Here is a 19,122-nt window from a genome sequence, read left to right as displayed (position 1 = left end):
CCGAGGCCGCCGCTAACCGCCGGCTCTGAGGCGAGCCGCTTCCCGCCGCGGGGCGGGGCGGGAAATGGCGGCGGAAGGCGCTGCCCGGCCGCGGCGTCATGTGACGGGGCGGCAAGATGGCTGCCTTCCCCTGGTGAGGCTGTGGGAGGCGCGGGCGGGGGCGCCGGGCGCTGCCTGCCCCCCTCCCGAAGAGGGGGTTGCGCTCCTCCCGGCCCCGAGAGGGCGGGGGGGGGGGGCCGGCAGGGTCGGGTAGCAGGCTCTGAGGAGGCCGCGGGTTCCCGCGGCTGGGTGAGGGCAGCCGTCGTCCTCGGCGCCCCTCGCAGCCAGGGGGGCCGCGGCGCTGAGGCGGGGGCGGCTCGGAGAACGGCCGGGCGTGCCGGCGGGGGAGGCTGCCCTGCCGAGCGAGGGCTGCGGCGCTGGGGACGCCTCGCCCTCGGGAAGCGAAAGCTCTCGCCGCCGCCGGGGCTCGGGGCCGCTCGGCCCGAGGGGACTGGAACCTCCGCGAGTGGCGGGAGGGAGCCGGGGCGCTGGGTACCGCGGCCGCGCTGGCGTGGGACGGCAGTCCGGCGGTTCTCCTGGCGGCCGTCGGGAGAAATGTGAAGATGCAGATCGGATTTATGAGACGCTGGTTTTACGTTAAGCCACCTGGGGTGCCGGGGCGGTGGTACAGCTCTGCACCGTGCTACGTGGGGGCTCGCCCGCCGCAGCGGGCCCGCCGGAGAGCCCCCGCGGGAGCCGGCCCCGCCGCCGGGCCGTGCAGGAGGGCGGCGGAGGGGCTGCTGCGAGAGCCCGGGCGGGAGAGGACGGCCGCTGGCCTCTGCGCACTGGCGTGCGTTTATTGTCCCCTAACTAGGCAAGAAAGCTGCTGTCGGGCAGCTCGCCTTCGGCTTGATCTGATCCCGTTGCTGTGTTCTGTACGATGCGCGTCCTCCATCCAGGGCAAGGCGCCGGTGAGGGAAAGGCGTGTTCCTCCCGCCGCGACCGGGCGGTGTCACTGTGGGGTCGCGGCAAGCGGCCGCTCGCGCCTTCCTCAAAACTCGCCAGGGAAGACGAAGATTTCGTGCGGTGAGCTTAGGTTTACTAGCACCCCTTAGCTTCTGTTAGTTGTCTTTCACAGGCTCCTTAGAAGTAGACGGGGTGTTTACGGGCTACAAACTGAAGAGGCAGAGTCGGCTTCCAGCGGCGTGCGGTATTTCTACAGGAGAACTTGGGTGTACAGCTGAGGAAGCTGCACTGCCTAGGACATGGAGTAACTAACTCACAGTCTGGTGTTTGTTGTGGAAAGAAAGGGATAAAATAGGCACCCTTTCTCTGACAGAGGAAAGGAAAATATGTTCATAGTTAACTTTTCTTCAAACTTGTTCTTGTTTACAAATGAGCTGATTTTGTGGAAGACTTGCTCTCCTGAGGCTATTGTTCTTTTAACGCATTGAATATCTCTAACTTCCAGGTTTTGATGTGGCTGATGGGTTATAGTCCTGAGCAAACTAGAAATCAAACCTACTGTGGAATCAAGAAAAGTGATATACAGCAATTAGAGCATTAGGATGCCAAAGAGTTTTCCCCATATACATTGTGGTGCTGAAAATCATGTCTCACTCTTTCGTGTCATTTTAATGTGTGAGCCAACTTTCATATTTAATATGAAATATATTTAATAAAAAGTGGAAATATATTTAATAAAAAGTGGAAATAATCGGTGGATTTGAAAGTCATTGTTAATGAAACCAGTTGAGGTTTTATAAAAACACCAGAGCTATGCTTTTTAAAATAAATTCACTGGGCTGTGAAATATTTTAGAACTTGAATTTATGTAGCTAAGAAAATTTGAGGGTATAAGACAGCTCTGACACATTAGTTGGCTGTTGGAACTGTTGGTACTTACTTTGAGTGCAGTAAGTTTAGTGGAATACCTGTGTGTGGTCAGTGACCTTGCAGAAACAGGAATACATATGGCTGCGACTTGAATTTCTAGCAGTACCAAAACATAATGAAAAACTAAGGACTGCAGCCACAAAGCAGAGCAGTAGAGATACTGATAAATTGATTTTTACATAATACAGCAATGAGGTAGTAGGCCGGTAAGTAGGTCTGGTACTATGGATGGAGAAGTGCCCATGGAGAAATAATGAACAAGAGGAAAATGTTTTAATGCATGTTTTTCTGTAATATGGAAGATGTTGTCATGCTATAGGGTTCAGTAGAATGCTAGCTATTTTTAAGCATTGTTGGATGCTAATTTTAAAAAGATGTTTTGCAGATTAATTGTCTGCATACTGATTAGTCTTCATATGAGGAAAAAAGTAGCACCTGTTGCCACTGAATAAAAGGATCTTGCAATAACATAGTGTTCAAATTAAGAAAATTACTACTTTAAAAATCTGTTGGAGTAGCAAAAAGAATTGGCAGATCTATAAAGTAAAATAAAACTTAGGGCTAGAATTCATTTTTGTAATAGCTATGTGTAAATGTCTAGAGATATTCATAGAATCATTTAGGTTGGAAAAGACCTTTAAGATCATCGAGTCCAACTGTCAACACAACACCACCGTGCCCACTAAACCATGTCCTGAAGTGCCACATTTATTTTGGGGGTTTTATGTTCACTATTCAAATAATGATAGGTACATTCACTTGTGGGATGCACGTCATTGTATTATCAATACCAATATATGTCTAGTGTTGTAAAGAAATTATTTTCCATTTTACATGCCTTGTTTGTGCTCCCTGTAAGCTTTTTGAAGCCTTTGCTTTAGGAGGAGCACTGGCTCTGGATGGGTGCTGTGTGCCTGGAAGGTGTCATGTCCCAAGAAGGGAACGTGTTGAGTCCAGGCTGGTTGTTCTGCTGTTTAGGGGCTGGCTGTGTGCTGAACCTGGAGTGCGAGGGAGGCACCTGGGTTCGTAGGGTGGGCTGGGTGCTGGAAGAGCTTCAGTAACTTAGGGGTAAGGAGGAAGTATGGTGGTCCCAGGAAAAAAGGTTGTTTACCAGGAGGAGAGAAAAAGGTTGGCAGTTTGGCGAGTGTTGAAGGCACGAAGTGGTCGCAATCGCAGTGATGCTTGTGTGTGTAAAAAGGTTGAAACCTGCTGTTAAAACAGCACCTGCAAGCAGGGCTGTATCTTGCAGTAAGCACTGGGGATCAAACCCCGGCTTGGCCTGAGTCTTATTTTTATTTACTCTCAGAAGTTGGCTGCACTGCTGTGGCTGAGAAAGGAATGCTTAATCTCCTTTCCCTGGAGAGTAAATGGAACATAATGTCAGAGCAAGCTTGAACTTGTCCCCTGTATTAGTTGTGTTACAAGCTGTCTTATCACTTGAATAGCCACATAGTAAATGTACTTTTTAAAGACTTATTTGCAGGGTGAATAGCTCTTCTTCATTCCCATGTGTGTATTAGACATGTATACTTGCCCAGTGATGCCTTACAATTATAATTAGAGTACGATTGATTTTGGCCTGGGAGTGGTATGCCAAGTGTGAGCTATCAGTGACGTCTTTACTGCTGTTTTGGAAATACCTGTAAAGGAAAGGTATGGAAATACTGGCAGAACTGTAACAGAGTAATAGAAATGTTATAATTAGGCAGCCAGAAAGAGTTTGAAAGATTTTTCACCCTAATGCTAATTAACCCATGAAGCAAGTGAGCAAGGAGAATCATTGAATCATGGGACAACAGTAAATTAAAGAGACTGTTCATGTATAAAGAAAAGGAGATGCAGATCAAGAAAACAAAAGGAATAAGCACCTGGATTTCACTGGACTCTTTCTTTTGCTCTGCTGTATCTCATTAGATGTCGAAGCTTCTCCTTGGAGTAGCACAACCATAAATTAAAGTCATTCTTAATATTTTTTTTAAATGATTCTGGGTTTTTTGGGGGTACATAATATCTATAGAAGAGCTGGCTGCTTGGCACTGCTGGAATTCTTCCTAATGAGTTAGTTCTCCGAGTAGAAATGGAATTCTTTGAAAGTTTGGATTAGTTTTTGTGGGAAGGATGCGTATTATGTGGGGGGGATGCTGTTTGTTTTCGTTAGGACTCTGATTAAAGAAACCTTTGTGTGTCCACTGGTTTTACTTATTCAGCTAAGGCCTTAGTGTGTGCTATAAACATTCTCAGGATCCTGGATGAAACAGGAAAGAACAATTAGCTGCTCTGCATGTTTCAAACACTAAAAAAAAAAAAAATCAAGAAATTATGGAGAGTAGAATGCAGAGAAAACATTTGCAAATATATTTTTCTAGATTTTACTTGGATATCTTTCTGCCTTAGTATTTAACTATTGCTACTACTAAAGGAAGGTACCATGTGGTAGCTATGATGGCAGTTGTTCTAGGAAGCAGCTGTCCTATGTATTTTTGTGACTTCATATTTTCATTTCCCTGTTTAACCATTACTACTACTCCATACAATTAAAAGGAATTGATTTCATATATTGATGTGTTGTCAGAGATATTAGAAAGCATTTGTAACTGTTAAGTCACTTTTGAAATTGTCATCTGGTGCTAGTCAGGGAACTTTTAATCCCCCTTTTTTTGCCTCCTACATTGTCAAACATGCTTTAAAAGCCTTTTAAAATATAAATTTATATTTATATTTAAGCAATTAAACCCAGAATGAATGATCTATTTTATAAAAGAGCAGTGTCCTTAAACTGTGATTGATAAATAATGTATGTTACTGTTAGTTCCTAGTGGCAGTGTTGTTTTCCTCAAATACTTGTGTTTATGTTCTTTTCTGGAATCAAGTCTTTTTTTAATTAGCGATGGAGGCCATAGTTCTCACAGTTCTCTCTTAATATCAGATTCAAAATAAAACCTGAAATATGTATATTTTTGTGATTTATTTCACTTAATGGCATGCTTAATTTTCATAGGAGATGCAAGGCTTTTATACAAGAACTTATACACAAATGCAAGCATATGAGTACTGATAGGTTTTTTTCTTATAATTTGACTTTTGCAACTTTTGTTATGAGTACAGTGAACAGATATAAATAGATTTCTCAGGAAAGAGCTTTGTAGCTGCACAAGTGAATCTGTGTAGTCCCTCATTATATCTGTGCACGATCACTTTGATTTCTTCCCTTGTGTTTTCACACTTACCTTTTTCTTTCACTCATACTATTCAGTTTAAAAGATGTGTTTAGTAATCTCCATCAGCCTGTCACACATACAAATGCTTGGTTATATTGCCTTTTTGGTGTCCAATGGAGTGGAATAGAATCCAGGTGTAGAGGCAGAATACATTTGAATGGCTAAAAGTAAAATTTCTTCAGTTTTAGTTGATGTATCTCAATAGAGAGAGAAATTTTGGTCTTTACAGCGACTTATTTTTCAACATGCATTTCTTTTTGTAACTATGCCTGCATCTATGTAGATGTTGGATATGTTTCTCTGTTCCCAAGTATGTGGTTATTTATATGCATGTATCTTTCCCTTTACTCTTTCTTTTTAAGGCATGCGCGATCAAGAAGCTATGTTTCAGAATCAGAAGTGTGCAAACTGGAATCTGTACCCTTGGATTTTGGCGACTATCATCCGCTAAAGCCCATTACAGTGAGTTTCTTTTTGTGCTTTTGGAAAATAAATGTGAATTAAAACTGATTGTGTTCCTCTTCTTACTTCCACTCCTTTAAAATTAAAAAACTTTGAAGTTGGTGGTGGTACTAGTGAATTTGCTTTCTGTGTTAGTGGCCTGTTATTTTAGAGGCATCAAGGTATATTCTGTTCCTTGTCCTTTACAGAAATTTGCTGGTGCTGTTATGTGTCAAAAACAGTCTCCTTCTGACTAATATAGCATTTCAACTTGTGGTTTTTCTTGGTTGCATTAAATGCTGAATAATGGATAAGTTTAAAATCAAATTGTTGCATTACAAATAACCTGCATAATTGCTTGATGTAAGATTTGGTTTTGGGTTAACTTCCAGTCAGCTGTATGCTTTAAAACATTTATAATTTCTTTAATGGTTGAGAGGCTTTTAAAAATGTGGATGTACAAAAAAATCCAGCTTCAAAGAGATGATAGTCATACGCTAATTAATGATAAATGGGCAGCAGCTTCTACTTAGGAAGGTCAGTGGGGAGATAAGATGGAGGCTTTAGGAATGGATTTGACGTTTCAGGCTTGAGTATTGTACAAGAAAAGTAAAGATGAGACTGGCAGAGGAAATCAAATAGCAAGAAAGAGGTTGGAGGAGAGGGAAAAAACCAATAAAACAGAGGAGGGGTACTAGAAAGAAATTTAGAATGGCTGTTCTTATAGTTCTTTATACCCAGAATTGGAAAGAAGAAGAAAAAAGTAATGGAAATGCTAGGGCAGAGTGCCTCCAGATTCAGGGGAAAAAGAGGTGCTTCAATTTAAATGCTAATGCTGATTCTAAAGAGTTTCTTTTAGGTGGGTCTTTGCTTTCATTGCAACAGCATAATTTATGTAGTGCATATTTTGATGATTTATTAAAGAAAATAGGGGGAAGAGAAAGTCTTTTTGTTTAATAGTTTTGAATTTTTCTTTCAGGTTACTGAATCCAAGACCAAGAAAATGAACCGGAAAGGAAGTACTTCTTCTACCTCCTCCTCTTCTTCTAGTTCTGTGATGGATCCATTGAGCAGTGTATTGGATGGTACCGATCCACTGTCATTATTTGCAGCAGCTGCAGATCCTGTGACGACTACTGCTACCATGGTAACACTGGAGGGCAGTTATCTCAACTAAATAAAATAAAAACAAAAACAAAACCACAAAGCCAACCCTGGATAAAATGTATTTGTCTCACCAATTTGGAGGTTAATGCAAATAGAAAATATACTGTATTAGTAGATTAAAGTATTTTTTATTTACCTGCTTTATGTTGACATTTATTTAAATATGGAATTTTTTTTTTTTTAGTATTGTTACTTTTTGGATCAGTAACCACTTGAAACATTAAGCTGACTTTTATTAGCCTTCTCTTTTTTTTTTTTTTCCCAGATTTGTATTTAACATTTGCACTCATACTCCTCTCATAGGATAGTACACGAAAGAAACGAGAGAAAGATGACAGCTCAGCAGTAGGAAGTGACTTTGAACCATGGTCAAGCAAACGCAGTGAAATCCTTTCTAGATACACAACAACAGAGAAGCTCTCTATTGTAAGTGGCAGCTTCTCCAGTTTTATTTATTTGTACTAGACCTTTAATGGATTTTGGATGTTGCTGTTTTGTAATTATTTCGTGAGTAAATACTGGTCCTCTAAATTTCAGTTTTAATATTGTAGAAAGCTGTACCACAAGCTCTCACTTATAATGATTGTTTTGGAGTCCAGAAGTCTGTTGATACTTAGAAGCCATCACTTTGTCTTTTTGTAACAATACAAATAACTGCTGGTCTTATGTCTACTTCTAAATGATTAGAGGCTTAATTAGCAGTGTAATTATCCTGTGCATTCTTGGAATGCTAATGAGTATGTGTTTTCTAAAAGTCTGCTGCTTCTGTTTTCTCACAGAATCTGTACATGGGATCTGAAAAAGGTAAGCAGTTCCTTTATATGTAACATTAACAGATTTTGCTTGAGGTAGGTTGCAGTGACAGGTTTGTGGCAAAGAATGGTTGAAAGGTGATTTCCTCCCCTTCCCGCATTCTGACATATGGTTGGATCTATGGGGTTTTTGTGAATAAGACCTCTGCTGGATTTTTACTTAAAATAATTATTGAAAATCACCCAAGCGCCTTGTCTTGTATGCCTTGTAGGCTAATGAATTCGTGATTATGTGTTGTGGAAGGAAATGGAATTTGCTGCCTTCCCCTGTAGTTTAAAACTTTCTTACATTTAAAGTGAGCAATGATATTTTGAGAATCATGTTTATCAACTCTTCTGCTTGCTGGAAGGGAAGGCAAACAAATCCCTTGGGAACTTGTTCAGTTATTCTCTTTTCATGAAAGTGAAATGATTTCAACTATATGCTGAGTGCTCAAAAAAGAACCAAATACTAAATATTTTATCATGTTTTCTAGCAAAGCAAATCCAGGCTTAAGTAGTCATAGCTGATTGCATAGTAAATCAGAATTTTTATATATGAGTAAACATGCAGCATTTCAGCTTCTGTAAAAAAAAAAGATACTTTTTTGGAATGAGGTTGGTCAAACACTGGTACGGGATGTCCAGAGAGAGTGTGAAAAATCTATCTTTAGGTATCATTAGATTGACTGGATATAACCCTGTGCAACCTGTTAAACTTCAAAATTGGACCTGCTTTGAGGAGGGGAGTTGGACGCAGACCTCCATAGGGCTTTTCTAACCTAAATTATCCTATGGTTCTATCCAGCGATTCTTTCCTTACCAGCAAAACTTGCAAGAAAATCCTTTTATATTCAGTTTTGCTTACTTGTCATTCCCTGTTCAAAGTGAATGAACTGTAGGTATGGTTAAATGTGTCTCTTCAGGCATAGCCACCAAATGGCTATTCCATCCACCAGATGGATCACACCACTTGTTTTCTGTCAGGTTTGTTTCCCTTTAGAAGTCCAAGTGTTTAAATGTTAAAGAAACGCAAACATATAATTCTTTACAGGAAAAGCTACAACTACTGGCTCAGCAGTTTCTGAAAAAGTGAGGACAAGGTTAGAAGAACTGGATGATCTGGAAGAGGTGAGAAAGTTCTCTGATCCAAATACATCACCATTTTAAAAGTGAAATAAATTTGTGAAATAAAAATCTTTTATGAAACTTTTTAAGAAGGTCCTGATTCTGCATGTGCTTATGCAGTATTTAGACAAATATATACTTTCCATGGGACTTATCTAGTAATTTCAATCCTTATTGTTATAGGATGCAGGCAGAATCATATTTTTGTATCACTAGAAATTGCGATTGAAAAATTCACCTGATCTACCAATGTTGATTTACATTGGTACTGTGTATGGTCTGCAGCTGCTGTAAAACTTCATGAAGTCTAATAGTCTTAACATCTGATAATTTTGTTTGCCCCTGTTGCAGAAGCTGCATACTGTCTACCTGAGCTTAAAGTTACATTTATGTGTGTGATAGAAATACTGAGTACTCAAGTTATTTCTCAAACTGCAGTATTTTACTGTGCAAAGATGAGGTGTTCCATAACTTACTTTCCTAGAACCTGAATCTGTGGGGTACTTCTAGAATTGTTTTGGGTAATGTTGTTTTTAAACCTCTGCGTCTTAACTAACTTCAGATTGCCTGTTGCCTGAGCCAGCACAGTTCTAATAGCTGCATATCACAAATAAAGGATTGGATTCTTTTAGTAGAAGAATAAAGTACCCTTTACCATAAGGAAATATGTAACCTTGTGTGAAACTAATTGTGTTTGCATTTTATCTCTTCACCTGTGATTGTTTTTACTGATGATTGTTTCTAGACTCATATATTATGAACTCTGTTCTGTAATGCAGCTTAATAAACTCCTCAAAACTAGTCCTGAAGGTAGTTTTTAATGTCACTCATACTTCTACTGAAGGCTGTTCCAGAACCACCCTTTGATTTTTCTAACTGCATTTATAGTCACATTGTTCCTGTGTCAGCGTGGTTCTAAAGCTTAAACAATTATTTCTGCTTCCAGTGTTTCACAAGCTTATTTTTGCTATGTAATGTTTTTATAAGGTAAGGTCTTCTGGAAAAAAGATAGCAAGAATGCTCCAGTACTGAGCGTGAAATGAAGATAGTTTTATTTTCTTGCTGAGAGTGAAGCCAGATTTTTCTTGCTGTCAACAAATTTCTTAGGACCTTGCTGGCAAAACATTTCATTTCTCTCTGATACTACTTCTACATAGGTGCTAATATGCTTATGTATAGTGTTAGTGTCTTAATTATACCACAAGTACAATACCACTGAAAGAGTCCAGCATTTCTGATCTCACGGACAACTTTGGGTACCAGCATGTATGTCTCTTGAAAACCAAAGCAGTTGTGATGCACTCCTGTGCCAAACACCTGCAGTATTGATGCTGCAAAGGTAAGAAGTGAAAATTAGGTAATTCTTTAATAAGTTTTGTGGGTTCCTCCCCATTGACTCTATAATAACGGCACTGTCCTTCCTTCCCTCCCTCTCTTACTGAGTAGACTTGTGTTTTCTTGCCAGGGGTCACAAAAAGAGCTGTTGAATTTGACTCAGCAGGATTACATGAACAGAATTGAAGAACTAAACCAGTCTTTGAAGGATGCTTGGTCGTCTGATCAGAAAGTAAAAGCTTTGAAAATAGTCATCCAGGTCAGTTTTACATTTTTGCTGTGTACAGAACTGGTGAATTTGGTGGTGTGGCTTGTCTGATTTCTTTCTTGGGGAAAGAAGGGTTTCTGTTATTTTTCTACTATTTGCTTCTGTTCTTCACTGAACTCATTTCTTTCAGAGTTTTATGACGTCTGAGAACAGTTGGATTTTCAACTTCATTGTTTATATTGATTTTGACTAGGGTATGTGGGGTGGAGTTCTCATTAAAGAGAGTGGCCAAATGACAGATGTGGAAATTTTACCTGGTTAGAGAGAATTAGAAAGAATAGCATGTAGTGGTATCAACTCTTTCTAGGACATATAATTTCCTGTCCTCTCCTCTTCCCCATCTACCCTCTTGCACCCCATCCCAAATAATACCAGAATGGCTTTTTGAACATCCATGTATTCCCCATCCAGATTTACAAAGGCAACTGAATAATCTGATTTAGCACCCTAGCAAAGTACAGAAAACAACTCCAGATTTTTTAAGTGTTTGGGGGTTTTTGTTTTGTTTTTTGTTTGGTTTTTTTTGTTGGGGTTTTTTTTTTTAAACTTCTCCACAGTCTTCCTCTGGCTCATTTGGGGTGATGGGCTGTGAGGGGGGTAGGGCGGAATAGGACAATTAAATGGTCTTTTGTTTGGCTTGGCCTTTAAAAAAAGGCCAGGGGCAGAGTGCATCAGAGGACAGAGGAGATAATGACATCGTTAAAAGCTGTAAAACTGATGTAATGCTAATAGTCATCAAGCAGGGTTATATAAAGTCAGGATTTTTTTTTCTCATGCTGGATACTCTTGTGAAAACTGTTTGCAGTAATTTGAGCTTAAATTGTGGTAAAGACAATAAAGGAAATAAAACATAAATGAAGTGAGATCAGAAAAATTGTGTGACCTAGGGTGACTAATGCTCTATTGTAATACCATGAAATCAGCACTATTATTCTTTAAAAAAAATAAATCCCTATATAGCTTTGTGAAGTGTGAATATCTTAGTGAAAAAGAATACAATATTAGAAGTCTGGAGGAGGAGAAATGGGATATGGACATACTGTATTTACAGTGCATTAATACGTATATATACAGTGTCTGACATACAGTGATAATCTACATGTTAATACTTTCATATATTCTTTTACAAATGGTTTCACAAACAATTTTTGTAATACTGTAGTTTTTAAGATGGGATTTGGTGCTTGCTTTTAGAAAAGTAGGATCAAAATTGCATATGTTTTTCTCTCAAAGTGTTGTCTGTGTATTGTTCACTTTGCACTTGAACTTTGTGCTGCAGGTGGTCATCATTAATTAAAAGACTGGGTAAGAATGAAATAGGTGTTTGGGTATTTAACATGAATACAAAAATCTTTCATAAAGGAGATTATAAGTAACTAATAATAATTCTATACTTACAAAGCAGGATAGGGTAGAAACCTAACCGAACTTTCCTTGCTGTGGTTGTTCCTAGTAAATAACGTAATTTTAAGAATGTTCTCTTAAAGAACTAAGCAGTTTTCTTGACATCAAGCTGTGGTTATATATATAGTCTATCATTATTAGTATCACATACTGATTAGTCTGCAACAGGAGAAGTAAGTTTGGCCTTTTTTTGGTTGTTATTTTCAGAAATGTATACTGGGCTGGAAAAACCAATTTTAATTTGAATGCCAGAATTACCTTTCATTTGGACACAAGATCTTTCATTTGGACATTGGGGGTGGAGCCTTCATTCTCTGTATGAGAGTTTTACAGAGCCTGAAGTGCAGGAAGAATTCTGGTTATTAAGGCAGGGTCTGAATTTATAATGTGAATTCCTCAAGTGCCTTTTTATAAGATACTTTATTTGTCAAGATGGAATAAGCTAAGCTACTTAGAGTAAGCTGAAGTAAGTTGATTATGTATGTGAGCTCTAAGAAAAGTGGTAAGTAAGTGTTTATGGTGTGTGTAGGTCCTAAACAGCTACTGAATTACCTTTCTTTGAAGGTGACTGACTTACCACGCAGTAGGGAAGATTCTACTTCGGTTGTAAGATGTGAGTGCTCTCATCTGTCTTTTTGTTGCACTCTTCCTCCCCGAAGAATAAAGCAAAAACACTAAGTGTGCCCCTTGTTTAGGCATGTTCAAATGTTACGATTTTCTTGTTTAAACAAAGCAGTCTTGTGGGATATTGGATTGCTTCCTGGATTTTTTGAATGTAATGAAAACTTGAACTTTATTTATTCCATTGAGATTGAAGAATTGTGTCCTGATGAAGGAGAGAGAAGGGACAGAGATCACAGAGAATACTGTACTTCTCAGTTTTAGAGACCTGAGAAGACTCATGGTCAAAGGCTGTGTTTGGCTCATGTAGGGAGGAGGTGGCTTTCTCTCCCCCCTCAGTCATTTGCCTGTTTTCTTCAGGTGGAAGTTGATTCTTTGTGCCAAAGTTTTTGACTGCAGTTTAGTCTGCAGTCTTTGCACCATCTTGGAAAACTAAGTATAGCTTAATTAAATATCTTTAAAATATCTTCATTCCTCACTGTGTTTTTTGAATTAATATCATAAATGGCTCCTCCTGGACTCGTATTCAATGATACTAGAACGATGTTGGCTAATATGTTTTCAAATGTGATTTTGCACCAGCCATCATTATAGTCCAACTGTCATGATCATGTTGGATGCCTGTGGGTGGTGATTGACTACAGATTCCTTCCTGGAGCTGACTGTGGACCAGCTGGCCTGTTTCCAAAATGTTTGAACTGGTTATGTGAGCCGCAAAGATGTGTTGAAAGGCTCATTTAGCTAAACTTTTAAAATTGTTTCTTAACAGTTCTTATAATGTTGTGTTTTATCTGGATGTTTAGAGAGATGGTGAGAAACTGAAAAATGCCCTGAAAAAAGGTTGTTTTAGAAAGTAATGCCTTTTTATGCTTCTGGGGGAGGATTTGTCTTGTCTGAACAAATGCACAGATCTGCATGGTGAGCTGAAATTCTGCATTGTAGATGAACTTGTATAAAGGAAAAACAGATCTGTGACTAGCTCTGCTGGAAATGAAGAATAACCTGAAAAATACAAAGAGTACCATGACGTGTTATGTTAGATGTTCTTGTGCTTTTTGCTGCATAGTTGTTTGTGTTGTTTTTTTCCATCTGTAGATACTCATCTGTTCCAGCCTGTCGGGAGTAAAAACACTAACTTGCATTGTCCTCTAAAAATGTTTCTTTGTTTTTTTTCCTTCTAGTGTTCTAAGCTTCTTTCAGACACAACAGTAATCCAGTTTTATCCAAGTAAATTTGTTTTAATTACAGATATCCTTGATACTTTTGGTAAGTATCTAATGCGCCAGACTTACTACATGATTGTTAATAAGCTGAAAATAATTTTTTGTAATGTTAGAAAACATCAAAGTTATCTGAAAAGTGCTGAAATGACTCTTAGTTTTAACACCAAACTTTTCCAGCATAAACATTTGGACACCAGTGATATAAACACAGTATATAATTGTTCAAAAACTCGTATGAGTGAAGTATTTAAAATAAAAATAATTAATTTTGTAGTTCTGTGCTTTATGTATGAGTGAATATCTAGAACAGAACCTTGGGAAAAATCACGATCTCTGCAGTTTGAAATTTAAAACACACTGTCATTATTATGAAAATATTTTGGTTTTGGCAGCCTCTTGACTCAAAATTTCATTCTATTTATATTTCAACTATAGAAGTCAAAGTTTTCTTTAGCTGAATAGGGACTATGAAGTGATCAAAATGTAGTTACTGAATTTTTAAATCTATTTTTATCATTTTTAAATGATCCTTTAAGTAAAAATGTTTTCTGCTTCATACAATTCTCTTCTTTTTCTGCCATGTTATGGAAAAGATTTATGACAGCATTCAAAGTTGAAGGGTATTTTGATGTTTAGCAGGATATGCTATGACATAGATCCAGTTGTTTTTTCAGGTCTTGCTTCCTCTTTGTGCTCTTTCCTACTTACTGAAAGTTGCTGAAGATAACGTAATATCCAAACTCAGCAAAGGCAGGACACCAGCTGTCCTTTCCTGGCCTGGGAGAAATCTGACCTTCGTGCTACCTCTGCACTTCAGGGAGCCAGATAAATTTTTTTTGTAGTGTGTGAAGTGCAAAATTCAGACTTAACATTTCAGTCTCACTAGAGGGCAGCAAAATGTTAGTGTTCTAGGAAGTTTTTTCCAGCTAACTTCAATGTATGTTGGAGAGGGAACCTTTTGTATTAACATTTTGTGTTTTACAGTTTGTTAGTGTGTTATGAGTGATTTTTTTTTTTTTTTTTTTTTTTTTTAAACAGGGAAGCTAGTGTATGAAAGAATTCTGTCAATGTGTGTGGACAGTCGTGTCTCTTTGCCAGGTAACTTTGCATTTGTTCCTACTGTTCTTCTGGTAAAAATCATGTCTGAACTAACTTGAGAAAGGTTAAACAGGACCCATGGTATTGTATCTCCTATGCAAAAAGTTCTGATTTGAATCTAGTAATTTTTAGTTTTTAACAGAGTAAAATGCATTGCTTACAGCTTCCACCATTCACAGTGTTTATGCTAATTTCCATTTTAACTGTGAAGAATATACCTAAGGTATAATAAAATATGCTTGTGGCTTTGATGTTACTAAACATAAACTGGGTCTTCCTGACACTTGAAATCACAAAGAATGATACATAGGTAGAGGGAGGATTAAAGATGAATGTCCAAATTAGGTGAAGGAAGACTTTTTTTTCCTTTTTTTTCTTAGCATATGCTATTTTCTGAAAGTACTACATTTTAATAGCTTAAAGCCAATGGTACAAATTTAACAAAGCAGAGAGTCTCAATTTTTGGTAAGTAGATGTCTTTGTTGCTACATTGGAAACTTGATAGTTTTGCTTTAATTAGGGAAGAATTTTGGAAGAAGCAGCAGGCTGTCATTGAGTTTGCGATCAGTTGACTACGATAGCATAATCTTTCTAACTTGGGCCCTTTTTTTTTTTTTTTTTTATTTGAAGTTCCAACACAATGTAAAAGTCTAATTTGACATTTACAGTACAAATGTGTATGGAAGAACCTCTTTAGGAAGGCACCGAAACATTCCATAGAAATACAGACATTTCCTTGCAATTTGGAGTGCATTAACTGCATGTGCTTGAAATACGAAACATTCTTACTCTGTAGTTGGCAACGCGACAGTACAAGTAGGTTGCAGTTAAATCCACAGAATTTGAGCCAGAAGCTTGAAACCAACAAATACTTAAATTTTAAATAAACTTACAGAAAATACTTAAGATCAATTTGGTTGTTGCAGATCTGACAAACTGTTCTTACAAACATTAATGAAGGCAGACAGTTCCCGTAGCATGTCACGATTACTGGGCACAATTACCTCCGTTCTGAAGAGCTGAGCTCACACTTCAGCTGTACAGCTGCTGGGAGCATTGCTGGTGGGAACTTCCCGAGCAGCTATAAAAGTGGGAGGGAGAAGGGAAATCTGTGCTGTGCTTGCTGTGCACGGCAATGTGAACCCCCAGGGATTTCAGGCCCAATGTCCGTGCTTATCCCGTGGGAACCAAGCAAAAAAAAGTTGGACGAGAGCTCCTGTGGTCCTAGATGAGAAGGAGCATCTTCCTGTACACAGGCAGCATCTAGTGTGTGGCTTCTCTTGTCTTGGAAGTTGGAAACTTTCTTGTGGAGCAGAAAGGGAGCTTCTCACCTTCTGGGGCAGGGGTGGGAGAGCACTGGTATTTTAAAGCTGTTTCACAAGGAGTTTATAAGCAGACGTTCACAGCAGAAGCTGCTTGTGTTGCTTTTATCACTGAGAGAAGAGGGACCCATCCTTCCCAACCATCTTGCTTCAGACGTGAGTTGATCCCAAAAAGCCTATTTTTGCCTTCTGTTCCAGGCAATCCAGAGAAAGAGGAGGCATTTAGCCATGCAACTGTGTGCCCACCTGACCAGAGCACTGTCCCCATAACCCATCTGTTCCACCCTGGGGTGGCAGCTTTTTCCTGCTGGCAGTTGACACAGATAGTCCCAGAGCTCATGAGGAAAGAACTGCACTGCAGTGTTAGATGTTTAGCGTACAAAAACAAGTGTTCTGTCAGTGTTTAATACTTCCGACTTCTTGCAGTATAGCTTTAAATAATAAAATTATATTAGCCTTTTAAAGTAAAGAATTCAAGTGCTTAAATCTCTTTTATATGTATGCATTTGTTACAGATTTATATACATGTATTTGTTACACATTCCCTATATTTTTTTTTTCACTATTTCTGCTTTTGGCGGGAGGCAGAGGTTAGATTTCAAAGTAGCAGATCTGAGATTAGCTTTGAGTGCTTGACTTCAGCTTCTGCAATGTTACTTAATGCAAGATGGAAGGTCTAGTTACCTCTTGCTGTGTACTCAGCTCTTACTGCTGCACAAGAGAGCTGAAAAGCAAACATATTGCCTGGTTTATTATGGTGCGCCTAATTTCTTGTTGAACAGAAAGAGAATACAATTTTAAACCTAGAATGAAAAGTAACTTGTTTCCAGAAAGAATGTAACTATTTCTGGGTGGTTGTTTTTTTTCCCAGATAACTTTTCTCCAGAGAGTGTTAATGATACGGCTAAAGAAACTTGCTTAAACTGGTTTTTCAAGATTGCTTCAATCAGAGAACTCGTTCCCAGATTGTATCCTTGTCAAATGAGACTCTTAGAGTGTGTCTGCAGGTTTTTCATAGACTTTTCAAAAAATGAACATGTTTGTTTCAGTAAAACCCACAGCCATCTGATGTTTATACTGACTGTTTTGTTTGTTTCAGGCTGTATGTTTTGAATTTAATTTTGAATCATGTTTCATAGTAAACTGAATGCTGAATTATTGGCTATGAGCAGGGTGTCAGTGATAGAGTAGAGTTGATGTGTGAAAACTTTTGAAACAATAGAAATCTTGTAGATAAATCAAAGATCAACAAAGTGTACTGAGATTAATTACAGAAGGCCTTGAAATAGTTCCTTCAATGTGTATTCGGTATACAAATTTGGTTTTGTGTTTTTAAATGGCATGCATCTTAGTTTTGTTCCTTAACTTGACTTCATTTTAGTTACGTGGAAGCAGCAATACTGAAGTGCAATAAGTTCCTATCCAAAACGTAAGAGTAAATGTTAAGCATGGGAAGGAAGTGAATGGGCAGGCTTATAAACTAATTTAAGGAGTTATGCATGCAAGTTCTGTGATTAATGGTGGATAGGGTCTCAATAGATCTGAGAAGAAGCAGTACTGAGAGGTTTTGGAGTTTTTAGTGAGAATGCCATAGAAAAATTAAAGGTGAACTGTGATACAATTTGAAATGCAATAGTGCTCGCAGTTTTGGAATATATGTATAATTCTGACATCAGGAGTTTGCAAATTAAAAAACAGTGGCTTCAGATGGCAGAGGGGGAAGCAAGATTGTTGAGAGATGTGGAATGTGGCAAAAAGACGGGATAGAAAACTAAAAGGAAAATATTGATGTGTCATATTGCTAGAGACAGTGTTGGAGAAACAATTTAGGAGCAATGAGCCATTATCTATTTAAAATCTTGGTATAAGCTTCATATGTTGCCAAACAGTGTCAGTTGCTGAGCTGAAAATGTTCCTTCACATGTAATCGTTCTTTTTCAGTTATATTTTGAAATGAGTGTTGTAAGCCAAATTGCTACTATAGTGACAACTTCATTATCCCTAAAAAGCAGTTCTTTTACTGGAATTGATGGGCCTCATCTCCAGGCACTAGTACAGCTTTGTCAAAAAGAACCTGTGGGAAAATGAGACATAAAAGGAGTTCTGCCAGTTCTGCCTTAAGCGGCTGCTTTCTTCACATTGAATTACAGCCCTTCTGTAGCTCTGCTGTTCCTCCAAACTAGCGGAGGAGTTTTTTAGATGTGCTTGTCTTTTAAAAGCCAAGCATCCAGCCTGGCTATCTGCACTACTCTTAATAGCAAATACTGCAATCTGAATATAGGATATGTGTTACTATACACATAAAATTTTACTTCTGAAATAAAATTTTGTGCTAATAGGCTGCTGCTTTGGTAGGTGTTTCCATAACTCATGCTCAAATTGTCAATCTACAAGGCAGCTACTGAATTATCTGTAAGTGATACAATTCTGTTATTGATTGTTAAATCTCATTTTTGTTTCTGAAAAATCTTAACAGGGGGATTTCGGAATGTCTCCCACGGTTGACGTCTATGATTAGAGGAATTGGAGATCCACTGGTTGCAGTCTATGCAAGAGCATACCTTTGCAGGGTAGGCTGTCATTTATCACTTCAGACCTGTATCAAAGATTTACTGCAGCTAGCTCTGCCACTAAAGGAAAATTTCTTTTAACTACTGTTTTTATCTGAAGTAGTCAGCAGCCTGTCTCTTCCTTCTAACAAGCCAAAAAATAAAATTTCTCTTTTGTTTTAATAATGGGGAATCTTTCTTTAAGTGTTTATAATAAGTAAAAATAGTTTTATGTGCTACTTATGCCAGTTTTTCATCTTCAGGTAGGGCAAAATGTTAGGGACCTAAGTGGAAGGAGAGTTTGGACTTTGAGACTACATGCTGTTGTCTGATTGCTAGGTGCTGCTTTTCATAGTTAATATGTGCACTTCCCTTATATTTATCTTCCTTCTCCTACTGCTAGAGCATATTTGGCAGGCAGAGGGCTGGCAAGCTCCTTGGCAGAGGAGCCGCTTGGTAAAGTGTTCAGATAGTGAGTTTTTGTCTGACTGCGCAGTGTGGCTATGTTCTTATCCTCAGCTACTCCTGCAGTTACCTTAACAGCTCAGCTAAGATAAACTTACCCAAGAAGAGACCCTAAAATGATTCAAAAAGTCATCAATAGTGGAAAAATATTTGTGAAATACATTTCTGAAGTAGTGGCAAAGATCTCAGCTATAATTGGAAAGTGGTAGGGCTGCTA

General features: G+C 38.7%; 1 protein-coding gene across 3 annotated transcripts in view; it reads left to right on the top strand.

Annotated features, from left to right (window-relative positions):
- The first annotated feature begins 47 nt into the window (after positions 1-47).
- The window catches only part of VPS35L (VPS35 endosomal protein sorting factor like), a 60,035-nt gene continuing 40,960 nt past the window's right edge, over positions 48-19,122 (top strand). Inside the window, exons 1-12 of one of the 3 annotated variants that reach the window (XM_052772400.1) lie at positions 48-133; positions 5,456-5,555; positions 6,514-6,681; positions 7,005-7,127; positions 7,481-7,505; positions 8,547-8,623; positions 10,086-10,214; positions 13,430-13,514; positions 14,510-14,569; positions 16,763-16,859; positions 17,273-17,320; positions 18,368-18,461. In XM_052772400.1, the coding sequence (XP_052628360.1) occupies positions 117-133; positions 5,456-5,555; positions 6,514-6,681; positions 7,005-7,127; positions 7,481-7,505; positions 8,547-8,623; positions 10,086-10,214; positions 13,430-13,514; positions 14,510-14,569; positions 16,763-16,859; positions 17,273-17,320; positions 18,368-18,461 (1,023 nt within the window). In that variant the 5' untranslated portion in view covers positions 48-116. Of the gene's footprint in view, positions 134-1,790; positions 3,529-5,455; positions 5,556-6,513; positions 6,682-6,966; positions 7,128-7,480; positions 7,506-8,546; positions 8,624-10,085; positions 10,215-13,429; positions 13,515-14,509; positions 14,570-16,762; positions 16,860-17,272; positions 17,321-18,367; positions 18,462-19,122 lie in introns of those variants that run through there. The other 2 variants (XM_052772401.1, XM_052772402.1) reach the window with 2 other exon arrangements.

This window comes from Harpia harpyja, chromosome 21 (genome assembly GCF_026419915.1).
Source record: "Harpia harpyja isolate bHarHar1 chromosome 21, bHarHar1 primary haplotype, whole genome shotgun sequence".
Lineage (NCBI taxonomy): Eukaryota > Metazoa > Chordata > Aves > Accipitriformes > Accipitridae > Harpia > Harpia harpyja.
The sequence above is the reverse complement of the archived record's forward strand: the minus strand, read 5'-3'. Positions and strand labels throughout refer to the sequence as shown.